The sequence below is a fragment of the Phacochoerus africanus genome, chromosome 5 (genome assembly GCF_016906955.1).
Source record: "Phacochoerus africanus isolate WHEZ1 chromosome 5, ROS_Pafr_v1, whole genome shotgun sequence".
In the NCBI taxonomy this organism is placed as follows: Eukaryota; Metazoa; Chordata; class Mammalia; order Artiodactyla; family Suidae; genus Phacochoerus; species Phacochoerus africanus.
Genome location: NC_062548.1, coordinates 129,893,054 through 129,917,505, shown reverse-complemented (window position 1 = coordinate 129,917,505; position 24,452 = coordinate 129,893,054). Strand labels below are relative to the sequence as shown.

At 46.0% G+C, this 24,452-nt stretch overlaps 1 protein-coding gene across 6 annotated transcripts in view; it reads right to left on the bottom strand.

Annotated features, from left to right (window-relative positions):
• The window catches only part of ROCK2 (Rho associated coiled-coil containing protein kinase 2), a 141,305-nt gene extending 131,646 nt beyond the window's left edge, over positions 1–9,659 (bottom strand). For 3 of the 6 annotated variants that reach the window (XM_047782640.1, XM_047782642.1, XM_047782643.1), the window contains exon 1: positions 9,044–9,659. In XM_047782640.1, the coding sequence (XP_047638596.1) occupies positions 9,044–9,184 (141 nt within the window). In that variant the 5' untranslated portion in view covers positions 9,185–9,659. The remainder of the gene's footprint in view (positions 1–9,043) is intronic. The other 3 variants (XM_047782644.1, XM_047782645.1, XM_047782646.1) reach the window with 1 other exon arrangement.
• Between the last annotated feature and the right edge of the window lie 14,793 nt (positions 9,660–24,452).

Below are 24,452 nucleotides of genomic sequence, written 5' to 3'. Positions count from 1 at the left end.
GTTCTGAGTCATCCACATTCTCTTCACTAGCAATCCTTACAACAGCTCATATATACATACATACATATATATATATATGTATATATATATGAATGTAAGCACAGAACAGGATTTTTTCTTTTTTTTTTTTTTTGGTCTTTTTAGGGCCATGCCCACGGCATATGGAGGTTCCCAGGCTAGGGGTCAAATCAGAGCTGTTGCCACCGGCCTATGCCACAGCCATAGCCAAGTAGAATCCAAGCCACATCTGCAACCCACACCACAGCTCACAGCAACACCAGATCCTTAACCCACTGAGCAAGGCCAGGGATTGAACCTGCATCCTCATGGATGCTTGCCGGGTTCATTACCCACTAAGCCACGATGGAAACTCCCAGGATTTCTTAAGTATAGCTGTAGAGTTGTAACTTCCATGAAGAAACTCCAGAAGCTCAAATGGAGACCAAATCTCTAATTGTTATCCCCTCTCTTCCTCCAACCACTACTCTCTGAATAGAAAGTTATATAATAATACAGAGACATAAACAGAGGCTCCCAATATTTTGGGAACTCTAATACTTAGACAAAAGTCCCAATAGAATCTTTTATAACCCTACTTCATACTGTCCATCAGAATTCCAAATGAGGAGTTCCCGTCGTGGCGCAGTGGTTAACGAATCCGACTAGGAACCATGAGGTTGCGGGTTCAATCCCTGGCCTTGCTCAGTGGGTTAAGGATCCAGCACTGCCATGAGCTGTGGTGTAGGTTGCAGACTCGGCTCAGATCCCATGTTGCTGTGGCTGTGATATAGGCTGGCGGCTATAACTCCGATTAAACCCCTAGCCTGGGAACCTCCATATGCGACAGGAGCAGCCCTAGAAAAGGCGAAGAGACTAAAAAAAAAAAAAAAAAAAAAACGAATGTTTCTTTACTTCAAAAAATAAAACCTGTTTCCCTGTCTCAACCATGGTGGCCTATCCATTTCCCCCTTCAAGTAAAATGATAAAAATTAAAAAAGAATTTTGAAGACAGCATGGGTTAAACAGCGCCATTACTAAGGACTTGATGTAGCTACTGAGGTGGTAGAGATGCAAATAAAAAGTGTACCTATCAGTAAACTGATTTTCAAAAAAGGTGTCAAGGCAACCCAGTAAGAAAAGAAAAAAATTTTTTTGAAAATTGGTGCTGGTGACCATAGTCAACAATACCACACAGTATACGTGAAAGTTGCTAAGAAAGTAAATCTTTAATATTGTCAACATCACAACAACAACATGGTAATTATGTGAGGTAAAGGATGTGTTACCTAAACTTACTGTGGTAAACACTTGGCAATATATAAGTGTATTACTTGTACACCTTACACATACACAATCTTATATATTAATTATATCTCAATAAAGCTGGGGGGGGGATGGTGCTGGATAGTCTAAAAATTTGGATTTGGGAAATATGAGGGAAAAAATGAACCTTGACTCCTAACTCAGACCAAAACTGGCTTAACATGTATCTTAGACCTAAAAGTTAAAATATAAAGTTTCTAAAAGGAAGTAAAGCACCATGTCTTGTGATGGGAGGAGAGGCAACAGTTTTTAGGCAGAAAAAGCAATAACTACGCAAAATGTGATGAAAAAAAAAAAATAGATGCCACATGGAGTTCCTGTCGTGGTTCAGCAGTAAAGAACCCAACTAGTATCCATGAGGAACACAGCTTCAATCTCGGGCCTCACTCAGTGGGTTAAGAATTCAGCGCTGCCAGGAGCTGTAGTGTCAGTCAGAGACATGGCTCAGATCTGGCGTTGCTGTGGCTGTGGTGTAGGCCGGCAGCTGCAGCTCTGATTCGACCCCTAGCCTGGGAACTTCCATATGCCATGGTTGTGGCCCTAAAAAGACCAAAAAAATAAAAATAATAAAATAATTTTAAAAAAACAGATGCCACATATTTGACCAAAGAGCTGGTATCTAGGATATATAAAAAACTTGTATAACTCAAAAATAAAGAAATAACACAATTTTTTTTCAAATGGGCAAAAAATATGAACAGATGCTTCACAAGATATACAAATGGCCAGTTAAGTGCATTAAAAAGTATATCACTAGTCATTATAGAAATGCAAAGAAAAATCACAATGAGATACCACTACCCACCCACAGAATGACAAAAATTTAAAAGACTCAGTGTTAGAAAGGAACTAGAACTCTTACAGGTCACTGTGGGAAAGTAAAATGATTTGACCTCTTTGGGAAAACATCCAATAGTTTTTAAAAAACTAAACATACACCTAACCCTATGATACAGTAATTTAACTAGGTATTTAACTCAAGGGAAATGAAAACATGTCCTCACGAGATTTATTACAAGATTGATCATAGTGTGCTTTATTAAAAGTCAAAGTATACAATACAAAATAGCCAAAACCTGAAAACAGCCCAGGCATCCATCAACGGAAGATGACTAACAAATTGTGGTTTACATATGTGATGGAATATTACTTAACAACGAAAAAGAACAAACTGCTCATACACACAATAACATGGATGAATCTCAAAAACTATGCTCGACTTGGAGTTCCCGTCGTGGCTCAGCAGAAACAAATCCGACTAGGGACCATAAGGTTGTGGGTTCGATTCCTGGCCTTGCTCAGTAGGTTGAGGATCCGGCGTTGCCTTGAGCTGTGGTGTAGGTCACAGATGCGGCTCCGATCTGGCATTGCCGTGTGGCTCTGGCATAGGCCAGCAGCTGTAGCTCAGATTAGACCTCTAGCCTGGGAACCTCAATATGCCAGAGGTGTGGCCCTAAAAAGACAAAAGACAAAACAAACAAACAAACAAAAAACTCTGCTCAAGAAGCCAGAAGCCAGATAGAAAAGAGTACATACTATATAGGATTCCATTTACATCAAGTTCTAGAAAAGGCAATAGTAATCTTTAGTATCCCTCTCAAAAAAAAATCCAAGAGAAGGGAGTATGGAATTAGCTGAAAAGGCAGGAGGGAGATTTCTAGGTTGGTAACGATTCCTACATCTTGATAGGGCTTTGAATTATGTGGGTGTGTGCACTTGCCAGAACCCATCAATGTTATACTTAAGATTTGTGTTCAATGTATGTAAACTTTTATCTTTTAAGAAAATTAAACAAGCACACATTTCATTAAGTAGAGTTCAGTATTTAAGAGGTTTAAAGAAGTGTACCACATCTGCAACTTACTTTAAATGAGTCAAAAACAAAAGATGTATTGATAGATGGATAAAGAGATATAATAAAGCAAATACAGAAAGCTATTAATTAGTGGTGAGTATATGAATGTTTATTGTCAATTCTTTCAATTTCACTATACCTTGAAATTGTCCGTAGTAAAACACTGGGGGGAAATTTAAGCTCTACTCATTACCTTGGTCAATCTTAAAACCCAACAATTCCACTCCTAGATATATATCTTAGCCTATAGAAACTTCACATGGGCTCCAAGAATGATCACATTTCCCGTGACAGCAAAAAATAAGTAAAAAATGATCTGAGCATCCATCAAGTAGATTGGAACAATACAGTATGGCTTATGGTTGCAGCAGAAATTAATAAACCACAAAATTTTGAGTGAAAAAGCAAGTCACAAAAGAATATATACAAATATTAACCTTCTATAAAGCTTAAAAAAAAAACAAATAAAGCTAAACAATATTGTTTAGGGACACATACAGATGTGGTAATCTACGAAAAAAAGCAAGGAAATGATTAAAAAAAAGTTCCATGTAGCAGATGGGAGAGGATGCAGGAAGACTGAATTCAGCAGCAGTAACACTTGTAACTTCAATAGGCAAGTGTTCTTTTCATTAATTTGAGGAGTGATTTCACGAATGTTTCTTTTTTATGTGCCATCATTCATATTTGCATGCTTTATTCTCTTAGTATGTTTAGAATATTTCAGAATTTGAAATGGGAAATGCTATCTGATCGGGATTCAACCAAAACAATGACAAAAACAACTTAGACTTTTAAGATAATTATACACTATTTCCTTACAATTATTTAAGGTGTATATATGTCAAGGTTTCCTTACTTAGTCTATGTTGGCTTTACCTTGGGGCAGGTTGTTTCTGAATTTAGAATTTCTGGATTTTAGAACAGTAATAAAATACACATACTATATACAGTATATTCTCCAAAACCCTCTTGGTAATCTAGGGTAGCACCCTGAAATCAAATACTTATTTCTCCAGGGAAAGCTATTATTACTATTTACACTGAGAGAAATGAACTGACTAAAATACTGTGATATCAGATCACGTCAGAGGTTACATCAAATAAATTTTACCAAAAACTTGGTTTTCAGAGCTCTTTTTATATCAGAACTGTGGGTGAGGGACTGTGTATCTGTACTTTCAAAAGGATTCAACTTCATCCAACTAGTAAGTTCCATACACTACTTTTTTAAACTTCTGTAGCTAATTCATTTTCTTTTCTTTTTTTTTTTTGTCTTTTTGCTATTTCTTGGGCCGCTCCCACAGCATATGGAGGTTCCCAGGCTAGGGGTCTAATCGGAGCTGTAGCCGCCGGCCTACGCCAGAGCCATAGCAATTCGGGATTTGAGCCACATCTGCAACCTACGCCACAGCTCATGGCAACGCCGGATCCTTAGCCCACTGAGCAAGGCCAGGGATTGAACCTGCAACCTCATGGTTCCTAGTCGGATTCGTTAACCACTGAGCCATGACAGGAACTCAGCTAATTCATTTTCTTTAAAGACTTCCTGACCATGGAGTTCCCGTTGCAGCTAAGCTGTAATGAACCAGACTAGTATCCATGAGGATGTGGGTTTGATCCCTGGTCCCACTCAGTGGGTCAAGGATCCCACACTGCTGTGAGCTACGGTGTAGGTCACAAACCCAGCTGGGATCCTAGGCTGCTGTGTCTGTGGCGTAGGCCAGCAGCTGCAGCTCTGATTTGACCCTCTAGCCTGGGAACTTCCATAAAGTTCCCTAAAAAGACAAAAAAAAAAAGATTTTCTGACTATTAAAATGAAAGTTTTAAAGTAACATAATACCATTTATGTTCTAAATACCCACCCTTTATTTCACAGAAGAAAAACACATATAAAACTTTTTTTATTCAATTCTTATTCTATTTCACTTTTGTATCTTTATCACATTCACACTTGTTACACAGTGGGAGAAAAATGCACAATTTTATTTCATTTTATTTTGCTTTTTAGGGTTGCACGTGAAGCATATGGAAGTTCCCAAACTAGAGGTCAAATCAGAGCTGCAGCTGCCAGCCTACATAGACAGGCCCAGCAACAGAGGATTCAAGCTGTGGGACCTACACCACAGCTCACGGCAATGCTGGCTCCTTAACCCACTGAGTGAGGTCAGGAATTGAACCTACATCTTCATGGATACTAGTTGGGTTTGTAACCCACTGAGCCACAACAGCAACTCCTCATGATTTTATTTTAAATAGGCAAATAACCAGCACTAAGCTGAAAGTCTGAGCACTGTGACATTCAACAAAATGAATCAAAGTATTTTGTGTTCTAAGTCAATGAAAATCATAAATGAAATTTTAATCACTGTTCCCCATCAACACCAGTCTTAAGGAACAGTTTACTTAAGTCTGAATCCCATTAGGTTATTATAACCACTTACTCTTTTAAAAAATAAATCAAAACATAAAAGCACAGGGAGTTCCCATCGTGGCACAGTGGAAACAAATCCAACTAGTATCCATGAGGTTGTGGGTTCGATCCCTGGCCTCGCTTGGTGGGTTGAGGATGCGGCGTCACCGTGAGCTGTGGTGTAGGTGGCAGACCCGACTCGGATCCTGAGTTATTGTGGCTGTGGAGTAGGCTGGCAGCTGTAGCTCTGATCTGACTCCTAGCCTGGGAACCTCCATACACCACAGATGCGCCCTAAAAAGTGAAAGAAAAGAAAAAAAACAACACAAAAACACAGACCTTTAGAAAGACATCTCTCCAGCATAACAAAGGACAATTCTTTTTAGCATAATATACTAGTAAGCAGTATGAGAAGCTTAGTTTTGACAACAAAACATGGGTATTTAACCGTAAGTTTCAATCACTGCAAAAGTATCTACCTAAGACCCTTCCTCCAAAAAACAGTATTACAGAAACAAACCGCTCTGGAAACTCTATTTTTAAATGATACCAAGCACTCACAATCTACAACCACAAAAGGGATACATTTTCTTCAGATTAACTTTAAGGACCCATAGAAAGCCTCCATAAAATGAGCCTCTGAAGAGAAAAAAGACAATTTAAATTTAGTCTCTATGCTGACACAATCTTGTTGTGAGCCACACGGGAAGTCCTATGCTGACACAATCTTGGAATCCAGCTCTATCTACGCTTGATGATTGCTAGCACGTTTCCAATGACACATTCGAAAGACAATGCTACTCATTTAAAACTGCATAGCAAGAAACAGTTGCCAATAAAACCACAAAGAAAATTTAAAGCAATTACCTAAAAACATACTAAATGCACACAAAAGTAAGTCAAATTTAAGGAGCACTATCATGTACCAAGCACTGAACTAAGCATTTTATATGTTATCTCACATAAGATGTTTTCCAACAAACAGTTTTACCTTCCAGGTCTAGCCTACAGTAACTTTACTATGATAACTACTATGCAGTAACTTCTGGTATACTTCATATTACTTCTGTCATCTTGGGCAATATACACTTTTAAATGGTACTTTCTAAACTGCTGAATAAGTAAGATTTATGATTGTGTTTTTATCAAATTATAGTTAAAGAAGTTTTCTCTGTTAAAGAAAAAATATTTATTTTTTATAATATACCAAAAGAAATGCCATACAGAGTAAAACAATGATCAATTGTGACATGCAGGCTAAACTGTGAGGTTTCAAATCTTTAAAGCGATCCTCATCATTATTTCATCAAAATTTTGGGAAATGTGTTTCTATAACACTCTTTTAAAGATTATTTTAAGGAATTTCTGATTGAAAAGATGAAAAAGTCCTGGAGATGGGTAGTGGTGATAGTTGCACAATAATGTCAATGCAACCAATACCACTGAATTATACACCTGAAAATGGTTAAAATGGTAAATTTTATGTTATGTATGTTACCACAATTCAAAAAATTAATTCACTTTACTTCATACAGTGAAATACACATGACTTAAAGCTAACTTACTACACTGTGCTTTTTAAAAAATCTTCACCTCCTCATCTTGCAACAGAAGAACCAGCAACCTCAAAACCTCTAGGAGTAAAGGACAATTTTGGGCCTGATAAGATTTACTACAACTCAGCATCATAATAGTTAATCAGGTAAAAACAGCAAAAACAAAATCTGCCCAGTTAGCAAGCAGCATGTGATGTCATACCAGTAATATGTTACCTTAATAAAGGTGCAAAGTGTCTTGGCTGTATTAGGCACTCAATAAATGAATGGACCAGATTGCTGCTGAGCATGTGTAATACTTCATTTTTAAAAACAGCCTTCATCTTAATAACTTAGAAAATATTTTAGTAAGAAAAGAACATATGATCACTACCGTGTATAAATAAACTCAGGCACAGGCTCACAATAACTATGATTAACATCAGTAAAGACCCAAGAAATGAAAGTGAAGTGTGAAACACTTCTGAGATTTGAGTATAAACTGATGAATATTTAAGATTTGCTGTACTATTTTTAACTGAACTTTCTGGCCTTAGGTCAAAGTTTTGCTAGCAAAATACCAAAGCGAAAATGCTGGGAGTGAAGCCCAGAGTCTCTGCTTTGGCCTAGGAAAAGCTGTGCCCTTCATGTAACCAATCCTACCCGCCATCTGCAGACTTCTAAACACTGTTCAGGGTGTCAATGCTCCCATAAAAACATACGAAGAGCACACTATTGTGGAAATTAGTAAAAGGAAATGTCAACCACGGCGGCGAGAACAGAATACATCCCTACACTCTGCACTGTACAGAAAGACACTTTAGGCAGTTCTTGCACTTTGGCCAAAGAGCACTGAGTCACTCTGCAAATGATTCCAGAAACCTCAAAGGATAACCAACGGCTTCTGAAGAAAAGTCAGTCAGTCACTGGAGAAGGAAGGAGACACAGTTTTTCTCGCCGTATAATCACTAGATTTCTCCCATCAGGGAGGAGAACCGGACCGGAGTTCAGGTGGGGGAATAGCCACAGGATCCACGGCTCACCGATCCGAACTCTGGTCGTCCGGAGTGCATCTCACACCCAGAGCATCTCTTTTGCTTTCTTCGCTTCCCCGGGGTAAAAACCCACACCCCCTTTTCCCACAAATGCATCTCCACTGCATGCTAACCGAAGTGTGGGTGAGATACAACAGTCGATCGTAACAAACGCAAGAAATAAACACGCATTCTACAGGGCAGGTCTGACGTGTAAATCATGTTCCTTTCCTAAACAAAGCCAACTAGCCGACTTTCCGCGGCTATTAATTTGGATTTCAAAGGCCCTCTCAAGAAAGAGATACCATGAAAAGGACCGACGGATTCCATCCTACAATTCAATTCTTCAGCTCGGGCGCAATCATCTCGGAAATTAAATTTACCGAAACGAAATTAAAATGCACTAATTTGCAACTGTTAATATTCACACGCAAGTGAAAACAGAAAAACCTCAGCTGTGGGTTTCAGACCCCTCTCTTTGTCGCGTACCCCGGTGGGTACTCCCCGACAGCGACAGCACCGGGTTTCTCTCCTGCACGTCCCTCTTTCGAACCGCCCAGTCCGGTGTCGGGGGCAGCGCTCTCCCACCCACCTCCCCAGACCCAGAGGGCAGGCGGGAAGGAGAAGAGGGGTGCTTCCTCCCAGCGCTCCGAGAAAGGCACAGCCTGGGATGACACCGGCTCCAGGAGGTAAAGGGGAAGGATCAAAGGTGGGTCTCTCCTCCCGGAACTTGGTCGCAGCAGTGTTCGCTCTCCGACCCGGGCCCCGGCTGCCGGAAGCTGGGCGGGGTGGGGCGAGACCTCCCCCACGGACCGACGGGCACACGGGGGAGTCCGCAGGCTGAGCGGTCAGCAGGGAGGGCTCCCGGGCGCCGGCCACCTACCAGCAAGCTCTCCACGTTGATGGGCGAGCGAGGGTCTCGGATCAGCGCCTCCAGTTTCCTCTGGCGACTCGCGCCCGCGCCGTCCCCCGACACGGCCTCGGGGGCGCCGGGCATTTTCCCCGTCGGCGGGGGCCGGCTCATGCCGCCGCCACCGCCGGGCCCGCACTCCCGTTCCCCGCGCTCCGGCCCGGCCGCCTCGGGGCCTAGCGCCGCCCCCGACCCGCCGGCTCCGGCCGGGGCTCCGCCCGGGCCCACCGCCCGCCTCGAGCTCCGGCCGCGGGTCTCAGCCCCCGGGGCCTGGGGCTGTCCGAGAGGCCGGCCCGGGAGCGGCGAGGAGCAGACGGCGTCCCCGCCCCTCAGTCAGATTCGCGCCGCCCGGTCCGCTCGTCCGCCGCGAGCTCCCTCAGGATCCGAGGGCGGGAGCGGGGAAGTGGCGCCGCCACCGCCGGGCCCGGACTGCCCCGCCCTCTGGGGCTCCGGGAAGCTGAACCCCAGGCTCCGACAACTACGGCCGCCGCCAACCCGCTCCCATGACCGCCGTCGGCTGCCTGGGTCCCACAAGCCCGCGCCCCTCACACACTCCCGCGCGGCGCCCGTCTCCGGCCGCGCGCAGCCGCTACCCACAAGCCCCTCGGCCCGCGGCCGCCGGCGCGCCCCCGCTCGCCCCGCCCCGCGCGCGCCCCGCCCCGCCCCCCGCGCGCGGCCGCCCCCGCCCCCGCCCGCCGTTCTCCGCCTCCTCTCGCCCCTCTCCGTTTTTTTTTTTTTTTTTTGGTTTCCTCCAGGCCGCTCGCCCCGCATTTCTCCTTTTTGAGCCTCCTTCCTTCCCCGCTTCCTCCTCCCCCGCTTTGAGTGTTCTCAGAGGGTAAATGGCCGGGCGCGCGGTCACCGCCTCACTTGACCCACGAGCTCCAGTTGGGGGAGGGGAGGGCGCGCCCGGAGCTCGGGTCACCCCCGAGGGTCACCCCCGCCTGACCCTGCCCGGGCTGACGACCCCCCCTGGACACGGGGGCCCGCCCCGACCGCCCGGTCCCGACCTGGCGGCACCCGGCGCGGGGGGGCGGGGGAGGGAGGGTTGCAGTAGGGGGGATGGGCCGGCCCGCGCCCCCCGCCCCCGCCCGGCTCCGGCTGACTCAGCGCGCAGCTATGCGGCCCTTGCATCACCCGCGCCAAAATAATAGCGACCGCCAGTCGCTGCCCTTGCCTGCGGAGCTCTGCGTTTGCAAGGGGCCTGCCTGGGCCACGAAGATTTTAGTGGAAAGGCTGGAAGGGTGTGCAGTGCGAGTCGGAAACCCTGGAATAGGGCGGACGTTTGGAATTGCAGTCCTGGGGCGAGAGAGCCGGGACGCGCTGCTTCTGCCCCCAGGGCAGAAATCTTCGACTCCAGCAGGAAAGCTTTCTGCGCGTCCCTAACAGTCGTCTCCGAGCTGGGCTGAAACACCAGCTACGGAAGAGAACAAGAGGGCGATAGAAAAATGCTTTCCCTCTGCAGACCTTCTCGAGGTCTTTGCCTTTTGGGGGGGCGGTCATGGGGGCCGCTCGTCCACATTCCTGCCTCTCGCGGCCCTTGCCATTGGTCAAATCCACCCAGGCGCAATCTGAAAAATATGTGCCAAGAGCTATAAAACTGTTCATTGAGCCCCTTTGACCCAGTAAACCCATTTAAGGAAGTACATTTCTAAGGAAATGATCCAAAGGGGGGGAGGGGGGATGGAGGGGGAGAACTTGCATAAAGATGTTTATAGCAGGGCTATTCACTATGTTCATAAAGACCAAAACCTGGGAATGGACCCAATTGTCCAACAATCGGGGAATAATCCAAACAAGCTCTGTCACATTAACAGAAGGAATCCTGGCAGGTATGCAGGGTTCCAGTTAAGCACGTCAAATTCTGGCAAGCACATGAAAAGGACACGTATTGGAAATAAGATTAAATAAAAATAAAATGATGACTACAAAAAACAGTTTGTGCCTGCTATTTAAAATGATGTGAAACGAGCAGCTGTAAGAACACGAGGAGAACACAGTTGTTTCTAAGTGAATGGGATTCTTTTTTTCCCTTAAAGATGCTCAAGGGAACATTTTGAATTTCAAAAATTGAATAACTGTACTAAGACAGATGAGCCACTGCAAAAAGCTACAATCCGAAATCCAGTGCATGGAAAAGCTTAAGAACCTTTCTCCCTGGCATGTCAGAGAGAAGCCCACAGAAGGGCAACCTCTCCTAAGGGCTGATTCTTGTAAAAGCAGCATTGTAATGTGGTGTTCCAGGAGCCTCATCTTTCGTTTTGTGTTAAAGCCACCCTCTCTTGGATGAGGCAGGAAGAGGTCCCCGGTGGACCCAATACAGCTTTTTCCTCTGAGATAATAACACGGACTTCTGGTCAAAAGGCAGTCCTTTAAAAGTGTATGTCGAGTGACTCATTCATACCTCTACAGACCACACCAAGAGGACAGCGTGAGCTAGGCATGCCACCTGCCTCTGCACTGGAGCAAAATAACGAGATAATCCATGATTACAGATCTTTTTTCCCGATGGCCACGTAGCAGGCCAAAGCACACCATGCGGTTCTGTTTCCAAATTAGGTTTTTGATGACCGGCTGTATATTTGTATGGAGCTTGGTGGACGAACAGAAAGCCACCGTCCCAAATACTGGAAATTACTTCAAAAGAAAAAAGTAATCATGAGCAAGATAACAAGATACAGATAATGGGCACCTTTTTTTTTTTCCCCCCTCGGCCTCGCCTGTGGCATGAGGAAGTTCTGGGGCCAGAGTTACAGTAGTGACAGCACTGGATCTGTAACCACTAGGCCACCAGGGAACTCCTGGGCACCTTCTACATATGGTCATTTACATGGCTAGAAAAAGCCGTGGTATAGAAGTTTTTTGTTTTTTGTTTTGTCTTTTTGCCTTTTCTGGGGCCGCTCCTGCGGCGTATGGAGGTTCCCAGACTAGGGGTCTAATTGGAGCTGTAGCCGCCGGCCTACACCACAGCCACAGCAACTCGGGATCCAAGCTGTGTCTGTGACCTACACCACAGCTCACGGCAACACCGGATCCTTAACCCACTGAGCATGGCCAGGGATCGAACCTGCAACCTCGTGGTTCCTAGTCCGATTCATTAACCAAGGAGCCACGACGGGAACTCCTAGAAGATTTTTATTCAAGACCTACATCATTGTCGACACGGAAGAAAAAGAGACTAATCTCTTGATATGAATTAAGCCTTTTTTATTTCTTATGGTCAGTATGACAGTTCTTGTTTTACCAAAGGAGAGCACAAATGCATTCTTGTCAAGGTTCAGAAAAACGAGAAATACAGAGGACATACCTTGAAAAATTATTTTCCCCAGGAATTCCCATTGTGGCACAGTGGAAATGAATAGTATCCATGACGAGTATCCATGAGGATTTGAGTTCCGATCTCTGGCTCTGCTCAGTGGGTGGGGGGATCCTGCGTTGCTGTGGTTGTGGTGTAGGGCGGCAGCTCTAGCTCCAAATCAGCCCCTAGCCTGGGAACCTCATACGCTGCAGGTGCAGCCCTAAAAAGCAAAAATAGTAATAATAATCATTTTCCAAATCTCCCTACACACACATTCTCTTCTCAATCAAGTCCTTTATCCATTCGCATACGTATTTGTATATACACATATGTATATTTTCCCTGCATAGATAGCATTATACCATATCACAGTGTTTTGCAACTGATTTTTGTCACTTTAATAATTTGTCTTAGAGACATCTCCATGTCTATACTGCAGGAGCGACCAAAAAAAAAAAAAAGTAAAAAGGAGAAAAGAGCAGACTCGAGAAACAAATTGCCTGGGCTAAATTTCTGCCACTACCACACACACTAGCTATGCATGTCTGTGTCCTCATGTTTGTTTTAAAGCGTTTACAAGAGTGCCAACGTTATTCATGTTAGATATTATTACTATTTTCTCAGCCCTCACAAACACTGGTGCAGTGGACATCCTTCTACTTTTGCCTTAATGTGGACGTATTTGAATTGTATAAATTCCTAAAAGTGAAACTGTATCCAAGAGTAGGTGTACTGCCAGACTGTCCTTTAAAAGGACTCTACCAGTTTACATTCTCAACATCGGTGAAAGAAACTGTCAGTTTGTGGAGTTCCCACTGTGGCTCAGCGGTTAACAAACCCAACTAGTGTCCGTGAGGACTCAGGTTCGATCCCTGGCTTTGCTTGGTGGGTTAAGGATCCAATGTTACTGAGCTGTGGTGTAGGTCAGAGGTGTGGCTCAGATCCTGCGTGGACTGTGGGCTGTGGTGTAGGCTGGCAGCTGCAGCTCCGATCGACCCCTAGCCTGGGAACTTCCACATGCCACTGGATGTGGCCCTAAAAAGACAAAAACACAAACAGAAAAACAAACTGTCGATTTCCCTTTACCTTTGCCAATAGTAGATGTTATAAATCTTTTCCAATTTTGCCAATTTGATGGGCAGATAAAATGGCATCATGTTTTCATCTGTAGCCCCTTCATTACGAATGAAGATGAGCATTGTGAGGGCATCTGCCCTCGCTCAGGTGGGTCGAATCGGAGCTGCAGCTGCCGGCCTACACCACAGTCACAGCAACGCAGGATCCAAACCACATCTGCAGCCTACACCACAGCTCACGGCAACAGCCGGATCCTTAACCCACTGAGCGAGGCCAGGGATCGAACCTGCATCCTTGTGAATGCTAGTCAGATTCATTTCGGCTCAGCCACAACGGGAACTCCTGAAATTACCTATTGATGTCTTTTGTCCTTTGGATTGGCCTTTTGCTCACTGATTTAAAGCGCTTTTGTGCATGACAGATATTCCTCTTTGTTATAACGTAACACTAAAATATGTGTTACTAGTGGTTCTCCCTGTGGCTCAGCAGTAACGAACCCAACTAGTATCCGTGAGGATGCAGGTTCAATCCCTGGCCTCGCTCAGTGGGTTAAAGATCCATCATTGCCATCAGCTGTGGTGGAGGTCGAAGTACACAGCTTGGGTCCCGTGTTTTGGTGGCTGTGGTGTAGGCCAGCAGCTGTAGCTCAGATTGAACCCTTAGCCTAGGAATTTCTATATGCCGTAGGTTCAGCCCTAAGAAGAGAAAAGGAAAAAGTTCTAAAGTTTGCAATTTTCTTTCAATCTGTTGCTTATCATTTAGCTTTGGTTTTGGTTATCTTTTGCCGCACACAAACGTGTTTACCTCTTATGAATTCAAATCTACCAATATTTTCTTCCATAGGGTCTGGGTTTTATGTCTGGATTGGGAACGATCTTAAACCCAGTTTTTAGGGCACATGGAGGGCTGAAATTGCAATAAACTATATGAAATTGGCAGTTTTCCTAATAATATCAAAGTCGTCACATCTCAAATGACCCATAGAAGGAGGTTCTCTCTGTGCTTACTCTTCTCAGAGGGATTTTTGCTGTGACTCGGTCCCAGGTGAGCTGCTTTCTTCTTAACACTGTCTCTGATGGGTCCTGAGCACATGTGGGACAGCCAGAAACACAGACAAAAACTTTGTCCAATACTAAGGAAGAAAAATGGCGAAAGAAACACATTTAAACAGTCCGATGTATGAATGAATAAGGCTTAGACTCTACCAGAGCTAGCTTGATCAGGGTTCTTGGTCCATCCCATTTCATATGAATTTTGGATTCCTTTTCTCTGTCTCTTCATTCCAAGCCCAATTCTACTCTTTTTTTGTTGTTGTTGTTGCTGCCGGCCTATACCAGAGCCACAGCAACTCAGGATCCAAGCTGTGTCCGCAACCTACACCACAGCTCAGGGCAATGCCGGATCCTTAACCCACTGAGCAAGGCCAGGGATCGAACCCGCAACCTCATGGTTCCTAGTCAGATTCGCTTCTGCTGTGCCATGACGGGAACTCCCCACAACCAATGCTAGATGGCTGGTTTACCACTGAGAATTTAACCTCTCTTCCTAGCAGTACACTCCTACCTCTCCTGACACTTCATAGCCCACCCCAAGAGAACAGAGCTCCATCTCGGAGACCCACTTGCTGTGTTCCAGTTTTTAACTTGAGGAATCTACTCTTTCCTAGGACTTGTGCCACCCTTTAGGTGTAACCTTGCCCTCTTCACCCATAAAGGGCCATTTTTCTGTCTTTCCCTGTGGCCCTTGCAACTACCTGTTTAATGATAGTAATTAGCATTATGTAGCTGGGCTTACTGTGTGCTAGGCAGTGTGCCTTATAGAAATTATCTGACTTTTCAAAACAGTTACCCTGCCCATTTTCCAGGTGATGTCATGGGGACTCGGATATAGGATAATAGGATGAATAAATGAATTAATAAATGGGGAGATAGATGGCAGCAACGAACTCTCAATGGTCCAGGCATCACCAACGCACATAGCTTTTCCCATCTTACTTCACGGCACAGCACCACTCAAGGTGGCGTTGTAGCGAGATGCCTCTGCCCCACAAAAGCCCAGATTTAATCACAGAATAAAGAAATAAACTCTCAATACAAAGTTTACAAAGTTGTAAACTCCACAACTATAAAGGATGTAGGGTTTAATGGTTTATGAAATTGAGTTTCATCCTAAGTTTCATTCATGGTTCTGGTCGTAACTCCCAGGGTGAAGGAGAAAATTGCTGTACCCCTCTGTGAGTCAGTTTCCTCATACGCAAAACAGAAATAATGAAGCTTGGTTGTCATTAAGTCGCCTTAAGATCTCTAGATGAAAGATACTGGATGCATCCAAGACAAATTATTCACCAGTAAACTGCAAAAAATTCTCAGAAGCAAAAGAAAGGGTCACAGCTCAAAAGCGTACTTGCCAGTAAGTGCTAAGTCATTCCCAAAATACTTAAATATATATATGGTTGAGAAGAGCAGTTCCAAGAAATGTCTGGGATCCTGGAAAGCTCAGCTTTGATTCTGGTCCTGCCAGTTTGGCAGGAGAGCTTGATGACATATTTGGAGGTCTCGTTTTCCCCATTAGTGAGATATAAATGGCCCCAGGATGCTTCATGCGATCTCCCTGCTCAAAAACCTTCATTGCACCCTCCGTGATCATGCACTGAAATCCTCATTCTGGAACCCAGGACTTTCTACAAGATGTCCACAGCCTCCCTTTCCGGATGTCTCTTCCATGGCTCCTCTCCACTTTTGTTCTTCTCTTTTTGGCTAAGCCAGTTTCCACCCAGGCAGAATGTCATTCTTCCCTCCCTTCTCTGCCCACCCAGCTTCTAACCATCCTTCACTAAGACTTTCTGTTCCTGGAAAGAAGGGCTCGACTCTGCGCTCTGGATCCTCTGTAGCTTTTAGCAAAATATTTAGCGAGGTGCTTGTTTCATGTCCGGGAAAAGAGTAATATCTTTCTTTCTCTTTAGGCGTTTCTAAGACCCCCAAGATGGGTCTGTTATGTGTCCTGAGTCAAGTGGAGCTTTCTCATCACTTACCATCCACCATGGGAAGAGTAGTCTCCTACCATTCCATTCTCCAAACACTTTGGTCCAGTGGACTGTAAACCGTACAGGATGCTTTGTTCACAGAAGAGGCCATGCCATCCCCACCTCTGAGCTTTGCTGGCGTCATTCCACCTGCCCCAGTCTCTACCTCCCAGGCCTTCCCTCATGCCCACCCTGGGAGGTACGCTCCTGCCAGTCCACTTTCCTCTCTCATGCTTTTCTCCTAAATTTGACTTCAGTATTGGCTTATTCTTTGAGTACGGATTCATCCTATACAGGGTTTACAACCAAGCGTTGGCGACTGAGGGGGTTCCCATGGTGGCTCAGTGTGTTAAGAACCTGACCAGTATCCATAAGGATGCAAGTTCAATCCCTGGCCTCCCTCAGTGGGTCAGGGATCCAGCACTGCTATGGCTGTGGTGCAGGCTGGCAGCTGCAGCTCCAATTTGACCCTTAGCCTGGGAACTTCCATATGCCACAAGTGGGACCCTAAAAAAAAAAAAATAAGAAGAATTGGTGATTGATTAGGTACTTAGAGCTTAAGGGTCAAATAAATGATTGAATGAATGAAAAAAATACAAATAATTATAATTCAAGAAAGGCTAATGCCCAGATAAATTCACAGATAGTATGCTAAGAGAACTCAAAAGAGCTTGGAGCAAGAAATATCACCTAGCAAGGGGATCAGGAAATGAAAGTAGCATCTGCAGTTCCCGTCATGGTGCAGCAGAAATGAATCCAACTAGGAACCATGAGGTGCGGGGTCGATCCCTGGCCTTGTTCAGTGGGTTAAGGATCCAGCGCTGCCGTGAGCTGTGGTGTAGGTCACAGACGTGACTGGGATCCCGCATTGCTGTGGCTGTGGTGTAGGCAGGCAGCTACAGCTCCGATTCGACTCCTAGCCTGGGAACCTCCATATGCCATGGGTGCAGCCCTAAAAAAAGACAAAAAGACAAAAAAGAAAGTAGCATCAATTATAATAGAAAAAATAATTTTTTAAATTAAAAAATAAATCAATAAACGAAACAAAACAGGAAATGGAGGTTGTACGTAGCCCGGGTCCTAAGGATGCAGGAGGGTTTGTAGGTGGAAAGAGAGGCCAGTCCTCCAAGCACAAGCAGAGCACGTGTGATAAAGTGGGAGGGAAATAAATGAAAAGCAGGTAACAACTTAAACAGGTGGGGCAGGAGTTTTTGGAGAGAGAGCGGTGGAAGTCAGGCGAAGCCGGGGAAGGCCTGGTGTCTCTTCCAACGTGCGTGCAATGTCACACGAGCCACCGCTGTCCTCTGGGACTCACTGTCCTTGACGATACGGGCAGAAGGCACCGTCCTCTGGTGCTGTCGCCCTCTGGGGTGGCCTTAGGGGACTTCTTAGCCATGAGGGGCCTGGTGGCGGAGGGACCTGGGATCAGCCGCAGGGTGAGGGAGCAACATGGAAAGAGGCCAGTGAGGAAGATGTTTCGTAATCCGCAGGCCGCCATATGTAATTAAGTGGTTTAAGATCATGAGTAATGCACCTAACAAAGCAGAAAAGTGTCGTTCAAGTGGTTGGTCATTAGAATACAGGGCTAACGCTCTGTTTTCGTAAAAGCCAGCCTCATGGTGAAAGAAGGAACCACTCTAAACTCCCCGGGCCTTGAGAGTGGCACTTTGATGGCTAAAGTGCCCTCTGATATTCCCTTGGCTGCTTTGGCTTCCAAATGAAGGTGGGATCTTCCTGAAGTGAACACGGAGGGGGTGGGCCCACCAGGAATCTGAGCTGTGCGGCCAGAAGTGCAAGCTGGTCAAGGCCACGTCTTTGGACAGGCAGTGAGTGATGGCAACTTGCAGTAGCAGTCGCAGAAACCTTCCTTTCAGGCTAAGCTCTGTCCCTTTCTAGCTGTGGGACCTTAGGCAGAGTAACTTACCTCTCTGAGCTTCCATTTCTCTCCTGCGAGGAACAAATAAGGCTCACACAGCATTCAGCATCCCAAACAGGCATCCAGAAAGGATCCTCTCACCTGTCAGAAGCTGATACGATGCCAGACACTGTTTCTGCCATCGATTGATGTATTCATTCAATGAAGATATCTCTGTGCTGGTCACCCATTGGTAAGCAGCAGAGAAATAATCCAGGGGGTCCTTATTAGGCTTACGATCTAGTGGAGGGAACAGATCAGACACACATAATCATACAAATGAATAAGCAGGAGTTCCCGTCATGGCACAGCAGAAACGAATCCGACTAGGAATTATGAGGTTGCGGGTTCGATCCCTGGCCTCGCTCAGCGGGTTAAGGATCTGGTGTTGCCATGAGCTATGGTGTAGGTCGCAGAAGAGGCTTGGATCCCGTGTTGCTGTGGCTGTGCTGTAGGCCAGTAGCAACAGCTCCCAGCCTGGGAACCTCCATATGTCGTGAGGGCAGCCCTAAAAAGACAAAAGACAAAAAAGAAAAAAAAAAAAAAGAATAAGTAATTGCAAGTGTGGTAAGCACTGCAACGGAAAACTCTAAGGTGCCATGAGAGTTATACCAGGGGGCCTAATCCAGATGGGAATCAGGGAGGTTTCATGAGCAAGTAATACTTCTGACGAAATCTAAACGGATGAATAAGAGCTGGGAAAAAGCGGGCCTGGAAGTGGCGGGGGCGGGGGGGGGGGGGGGGTCGGGGGCAGGCCAAGGTCAAGGAGAAAAGCCTCTTCTTATTTAACGAATAGAGGCATTTCATAACAGACGGGCCTGTGTTGTGCCACCTGCGCTGTGGTTTGCTAGGAGTGACGCCACATCAGGAAAGTTACAGGCCCACAACGGGTGGACAGGAAGCCCTTGTTTGGCAGAGCATTGAACTGTAGGCCACTCAGGTTTCAAGCGTTTTCTTCGACCTGTCCATGCACTCGATGTTGGCAAGGTTCTTTGCGGTGATTTTTCTAAGTGCTTTGGGAGTAATTTTTGGAAGCAAGTGAATCTAAAAACACCTGCTCAGGTAGAGCCTTGGTCTGATCCCTGGGGGAGTGGGGGGGGCCCATTTTTCTCCTTATCTGAAGCAGCAGAACCCAGTGGGAGAAGGAGAAGGTAGAGCCATGAACCCAGGGTTCAGGGCTCAGCCCCACCATCTACTGGCTACGTGACCTTAGGCAAGTTCCTCGGCCTTGTTGACCTCCCCTTCCTCATCTGGAAGAGGTACTCTGCCGAGCTGAGTCCAGTGGTAAAACAGTATATGTGAGAGGGTTGCACAAATAGGATCCTGGTGTCCATCTGTATTCTGTTTTCTCATATCCTGAGATATTCCCAGCATGCCTCCCGAGCCTGGAAGATGAGAGAAGCGGAAATAGCAATGACCTTCACACGTTTTACTAGGCTTCCCCAAGGAAATAACCAAGATCGACTATTGCATCTCAATGCTACAAATTAGACATTTTTTTAAAAGTAGATGCACAGGATAGGATAGGCCTTTGTGATTCTTTTGTACTTTTCCAGAAAGAAAAAAAAAAAAGAAGAAAAGAGAAAAGAAATATAGTGTGGTAACCACTAGAAGCGGAATGACCCCAGTCTTCAAATCTTTCCATCTATTGTTGACAGTCTCACCGACAGGCTTGAAACAGGGCTGGGCTGTTTACCCACGTTCATGGCTCGCCGTGGCCCCGCAGGACCGGAAGGGAAAGTCGTGCACGCCTTGACAGGCGTCAGCCCGTCACCCCAGCAAAGAGGTGTGAGCCGCAAGTCTGAGAGAAGGGCCAAAGTCTGCTTTCAGCTGTTTCGAAGCGGGCTGAGATTTCACAGCCCGAGCTGAGAGCTGGGAGGGGCTCAGCAGGGCAGAGCGGCCCCCGAAGAGAGACTCAGGCACTGTCCCTACCTCGGTGCCAGCAGAAGGGGTGTGAGTTCCCAGGCCTTTGAAAGCATTAGCCCTGGAACGGAATCCAAACTCTCATTCCAAGGCAGCAGGAGTGTGACTTAGAGATGAGTAAATACATCCACACCTCCTCCCGGGCCTCACGGGATGGGAGTGGACACTAAGGCTGACACTGGGGCAGCATCCTTTTTTGGGTTTTTTTTTTTGGCTATGCCCACTACCTGAGAACGTTCCCGGACCAGGAATCACACCTCCCCACAGCAGTGACAATGCCAAATGCTTAACCACTAGGCCACCAGGGACCTCCTGGGGCAGCGTCCTTTTGCACAATTCATCGTGGTCCTTAGGGGAGCTCGTTATCAACAAAATGGGTGGACCCCCCCCCCCCCGACCCTGCATCGTGGACTCTGACTGGGGAACTTGGAGATGCATCAGGCAAAGTCACTGACCTCACGATGTGGGGAGGGAAACGAGACACACACAGGGCTTGTCGAGGCCTTCGCACTCAGCTCGTTTATTGCCTGAACAAAGGGTTGACTAAAGGGATGAACGCAAGCGAGCCCGGTACAGGAGAACGCGCGGCACGTGGAGGCTGAAGGCAGAGCTGACATTCCAGCTCATCTGCTTTCCAGCTGAGTATTAGGCTGGATACTTCCACTTGCTCCAAATTCATGGTCTACCCTGCTTTACGTCCCAGGGCCTGCCCTCTATGGAATGCCTCCTGGGCTCCCCTGTCCTCTGTCTTGGGGCTGGGCTCGGGTGATGGATGGGTGGCCCTGGAAGGAGATTGGGAGGAAGAGCGGGCTTTCTTCCCCTCCTCGCTGGCTGGTCCTCTAGCAACAGCTCTGCACCTGACACCTGCAGCCCCACCACTGGCTACTTCCCTTCTCACTGGGATCCAGGAACACTGGGTCCTCCCCTGCCCTTGCAGCCCTAGCTTCTCTCTGCTGCTGAAGTCTGGGAGCCTCGATATGCCTTACCTTCCTTTAACCCCATCTACACTTCTGGAAAGAGTTCCTTCTTGGAAACCACCTGAATCAATTCTGTTTCCTGTTGAGACCGAACACATTCAATAAATTAGAACAAGACATGGAACGTCTTAGAGTGTCAAGTTCTTCCACTTTTTTTATGGTAATAATAACTATTCTTAGTATCTAGCATCGTGCTTGAACATGGGCTTGAATAAATGAGCAGATGGGAGTTCCCTTTGTGGCTCAGTGGTCAACGAATTCGACAAGGAACCATGAGGTTGTGGGTTCAATCCCTGGCCTTGCTTAGTGGGTTAAGGATCCGGCGTTGCCACGAGCTGTGGTGTAAGTTGCAGATGTGGCTCAGATCCCGCGTTGCTGTGGCTCTGGTGTAGGCCGGCGGCTACAGCTCCAATTCGACCCCTAGCCTGGGAACCTCCATACTGCTGCAGGAGCGGCCCTAAAAAGACAAAAAGACAAAAAAATTTTTTAAAATGAGTATGTGGATGGATGGATGGATGAATGGGTGGATGGGTGGATGGGTGAATGGATGGCTAAATACCTCTGAGAATTAATGACAAGATGTTAATATATTAGGTATGAAAATATTGATTATAATTTTTACTAAGTCGTGAAGGAACATAATAGATAGTATTAACACTCTTGATATCATAAGATGGGCCTGGGTCAAGAATCAGAAAAACTGAGTGCCAATTTTTCCATTTGTTAATTGCATGGTCACAGGCAAATGATTTTTCCCCATCCTCTGCCTCCGGTTCCTCTTCTCTAAAACAAAAGAGTCGAGTTAATGGCCTCTAAGTGACCGTTCAGCTTGTACATCTTGTCGGTCCTAAGCCCTCCAGAGAAATGGGGAGCAGTTGGAATTGGCAAAGTGAGGGAAGCGCTCCGGGCAGGGGCAGAGACCGAATGACGGAGTGAGGACGAGAACAGCAGGAGGACTTTCCAAGGAGCAGAGGCGGGAGGACTCATAGGACAGACGTCAGTCATTTCTGGTGACCAAGAATAAACGTCTGGCGGAAACAGAAGCTTGCTTGTGGGACCCTAAGGGGCCTTGAACCTCAGGCCGAGGAGCTCACTGAAAAAGGGAACCACTCTGACTCCCTCGAGGCCCCAGACGCTGGAGGAGGACTGCAGCTGCAGTTTCTTCCGCTCACCCCTCTGAACTGTCCCCAGGGTCCCCGTCTCCATCTCTCGATGGCATCTGCCTTCTCCCTTTTGTGATTCCTTTCAGTGAAGGAGAATTTATTGGTTGATGAGACCATTTGGGAAGGGATATTCCTGGCGCTGTTCAAATCTTGGCAAAAGGCTTGTTCCCATCATTAGCCTACAGGCATTTTAAAATCTGTTCGTTGGCAGGAAAGTCGAAGGCAAGATCACCAAAAGAAAGTGATCATTAAAAATTATTGCAAAAGTATCAATCTGGAAAGAACATGTAATATTCTTGAGCAAGAATATTTCCTTGAGGAGTTCCCGTCATGGCTCAGTGGTTAACGAATCCGACTAGGAACCATGAGGTTGCGGGTTTGGTCCCCGGCCTCACTCAGTGGGTTAAGGATCCAGTGTTGCCGTGAGCTGTGGTATAGGTCGCAGACGCAGCTCGGATCCTGTGTTGCTGTGGCTCTGGCGTAGGCAGGTGGCTACAGCTTCGATTGGACCCCTAGCCTGGGAACTTCCATATGCCATGGGAGTGGCCCCAGAAAAGGCAAAGAGACCAAAAAAAAAAAAAAAATTACCTTGAAGGATCCTAGACAGGAAGTTAAAACACTTAGAAAAAATTTATTGAAATTAACAGTAAGAACAGTAATCAGGAAACAACGTTAAGATCCACGGAGTTAATTGAAAATGTGGCCAGCTGGGGGAGACGAGGTGCATCCCTTCACTCTCGACCCTCAGCCTCCCCAGATGTCCAGTAGATTTGCCCCTACCCACTTGGGATGCAGGTTTGATCCCGGCCCAGCACAGCAGGTTAAAGATTTAGTGTTGCTGTAGCCGCAGGATCGGTCACAACTGCAGCTTGGATCTGATCCCTGGCCTGGAACTTCATATGCAGGGGTTTGGTGGGGGGGGGGGGAGGGTGGCCAAAAGAGGGGAAAAAATTCTGTGTAAATTAAAATAAAAACAGCCCCTGTCCCCGTGATTCTGGATCCTATTCTCTTTGGTCATTCCTGGGAATCTTCTCCCCAGACAGGGCTCGTATGAAAATAATCTGTTAAAATCGGAAAAGAAAACGATTCTGAACTCTAAAAGGAAAGCAAATGAGGACTTAATTAGCAATATTTCCCAAATTAAGGAGTTTAATTATTTGGCATTCAGACAGTCAGCAAGGAAATTGAGAACAAGGAAATAGGCACAGCGGGGCCCATCGGAATAGGCAGAGCAGATGTCATAACGCCCTGGCATGAAATAGGAGGCTTTTGCTCAAGGGTTTTTCTTCTGGAACCAACCCTAACAAGCCAATGACATATTAAAAACAGCAGATGGAAGTTTGGGGCTGGTGATGCAGAGACACTGCCTGAGTCAGCAGGTGCAATAGCTGACTGGGTGACAGAGAAGTGTGCCAAGGAAAAACAGATTTGGGGCCATTGGCGGAGGGGCCAAGAATCCTCTGATCATCAACAGTCTCAGCCTCTCGGGCATTCTCAGGAAAGCCTCAGATGATCTGCCGCATCCTCTCTGAGAAGGCAGTGACATGTCCATACGCTATCTGGGAAAAAACTTTCTTTTTAAAAGTAGTTGTTCAAAAAGTTAAGATTTTCCCCAAGATGTCTTCACAGTTTACTCCTCTTGTTCTCAGGGCTTTGTTCAAATGTCACTTTCCTAAGCCTTGATTATTTAGTTATGTTAATTTTGAAATGATTAATTTCCAAATTATTATTTTATTTTATTTTATTTTTATTTTATTTCGGAGTTCCTGTTATGGAGTGGCAGGAATAAACCCGACTAGTATCCATGAGGATGTGGGTTCGATCCTTGACCACGCTCAGAGGGTTAAGGATCCGGTGTTGCCATGAGCTGTGGTGTAGGTCGAAGATGCAGCTCGGATCTGGTGTTGCTGTGGCTGTGGTGTAGGCTGGCAGCTGCAGCTCCATTTTCACCCCTAGCCTGGGAAGTTCCATATGTTGCAGGTGCAGCTCTAAAAAGAAAAAATATATATT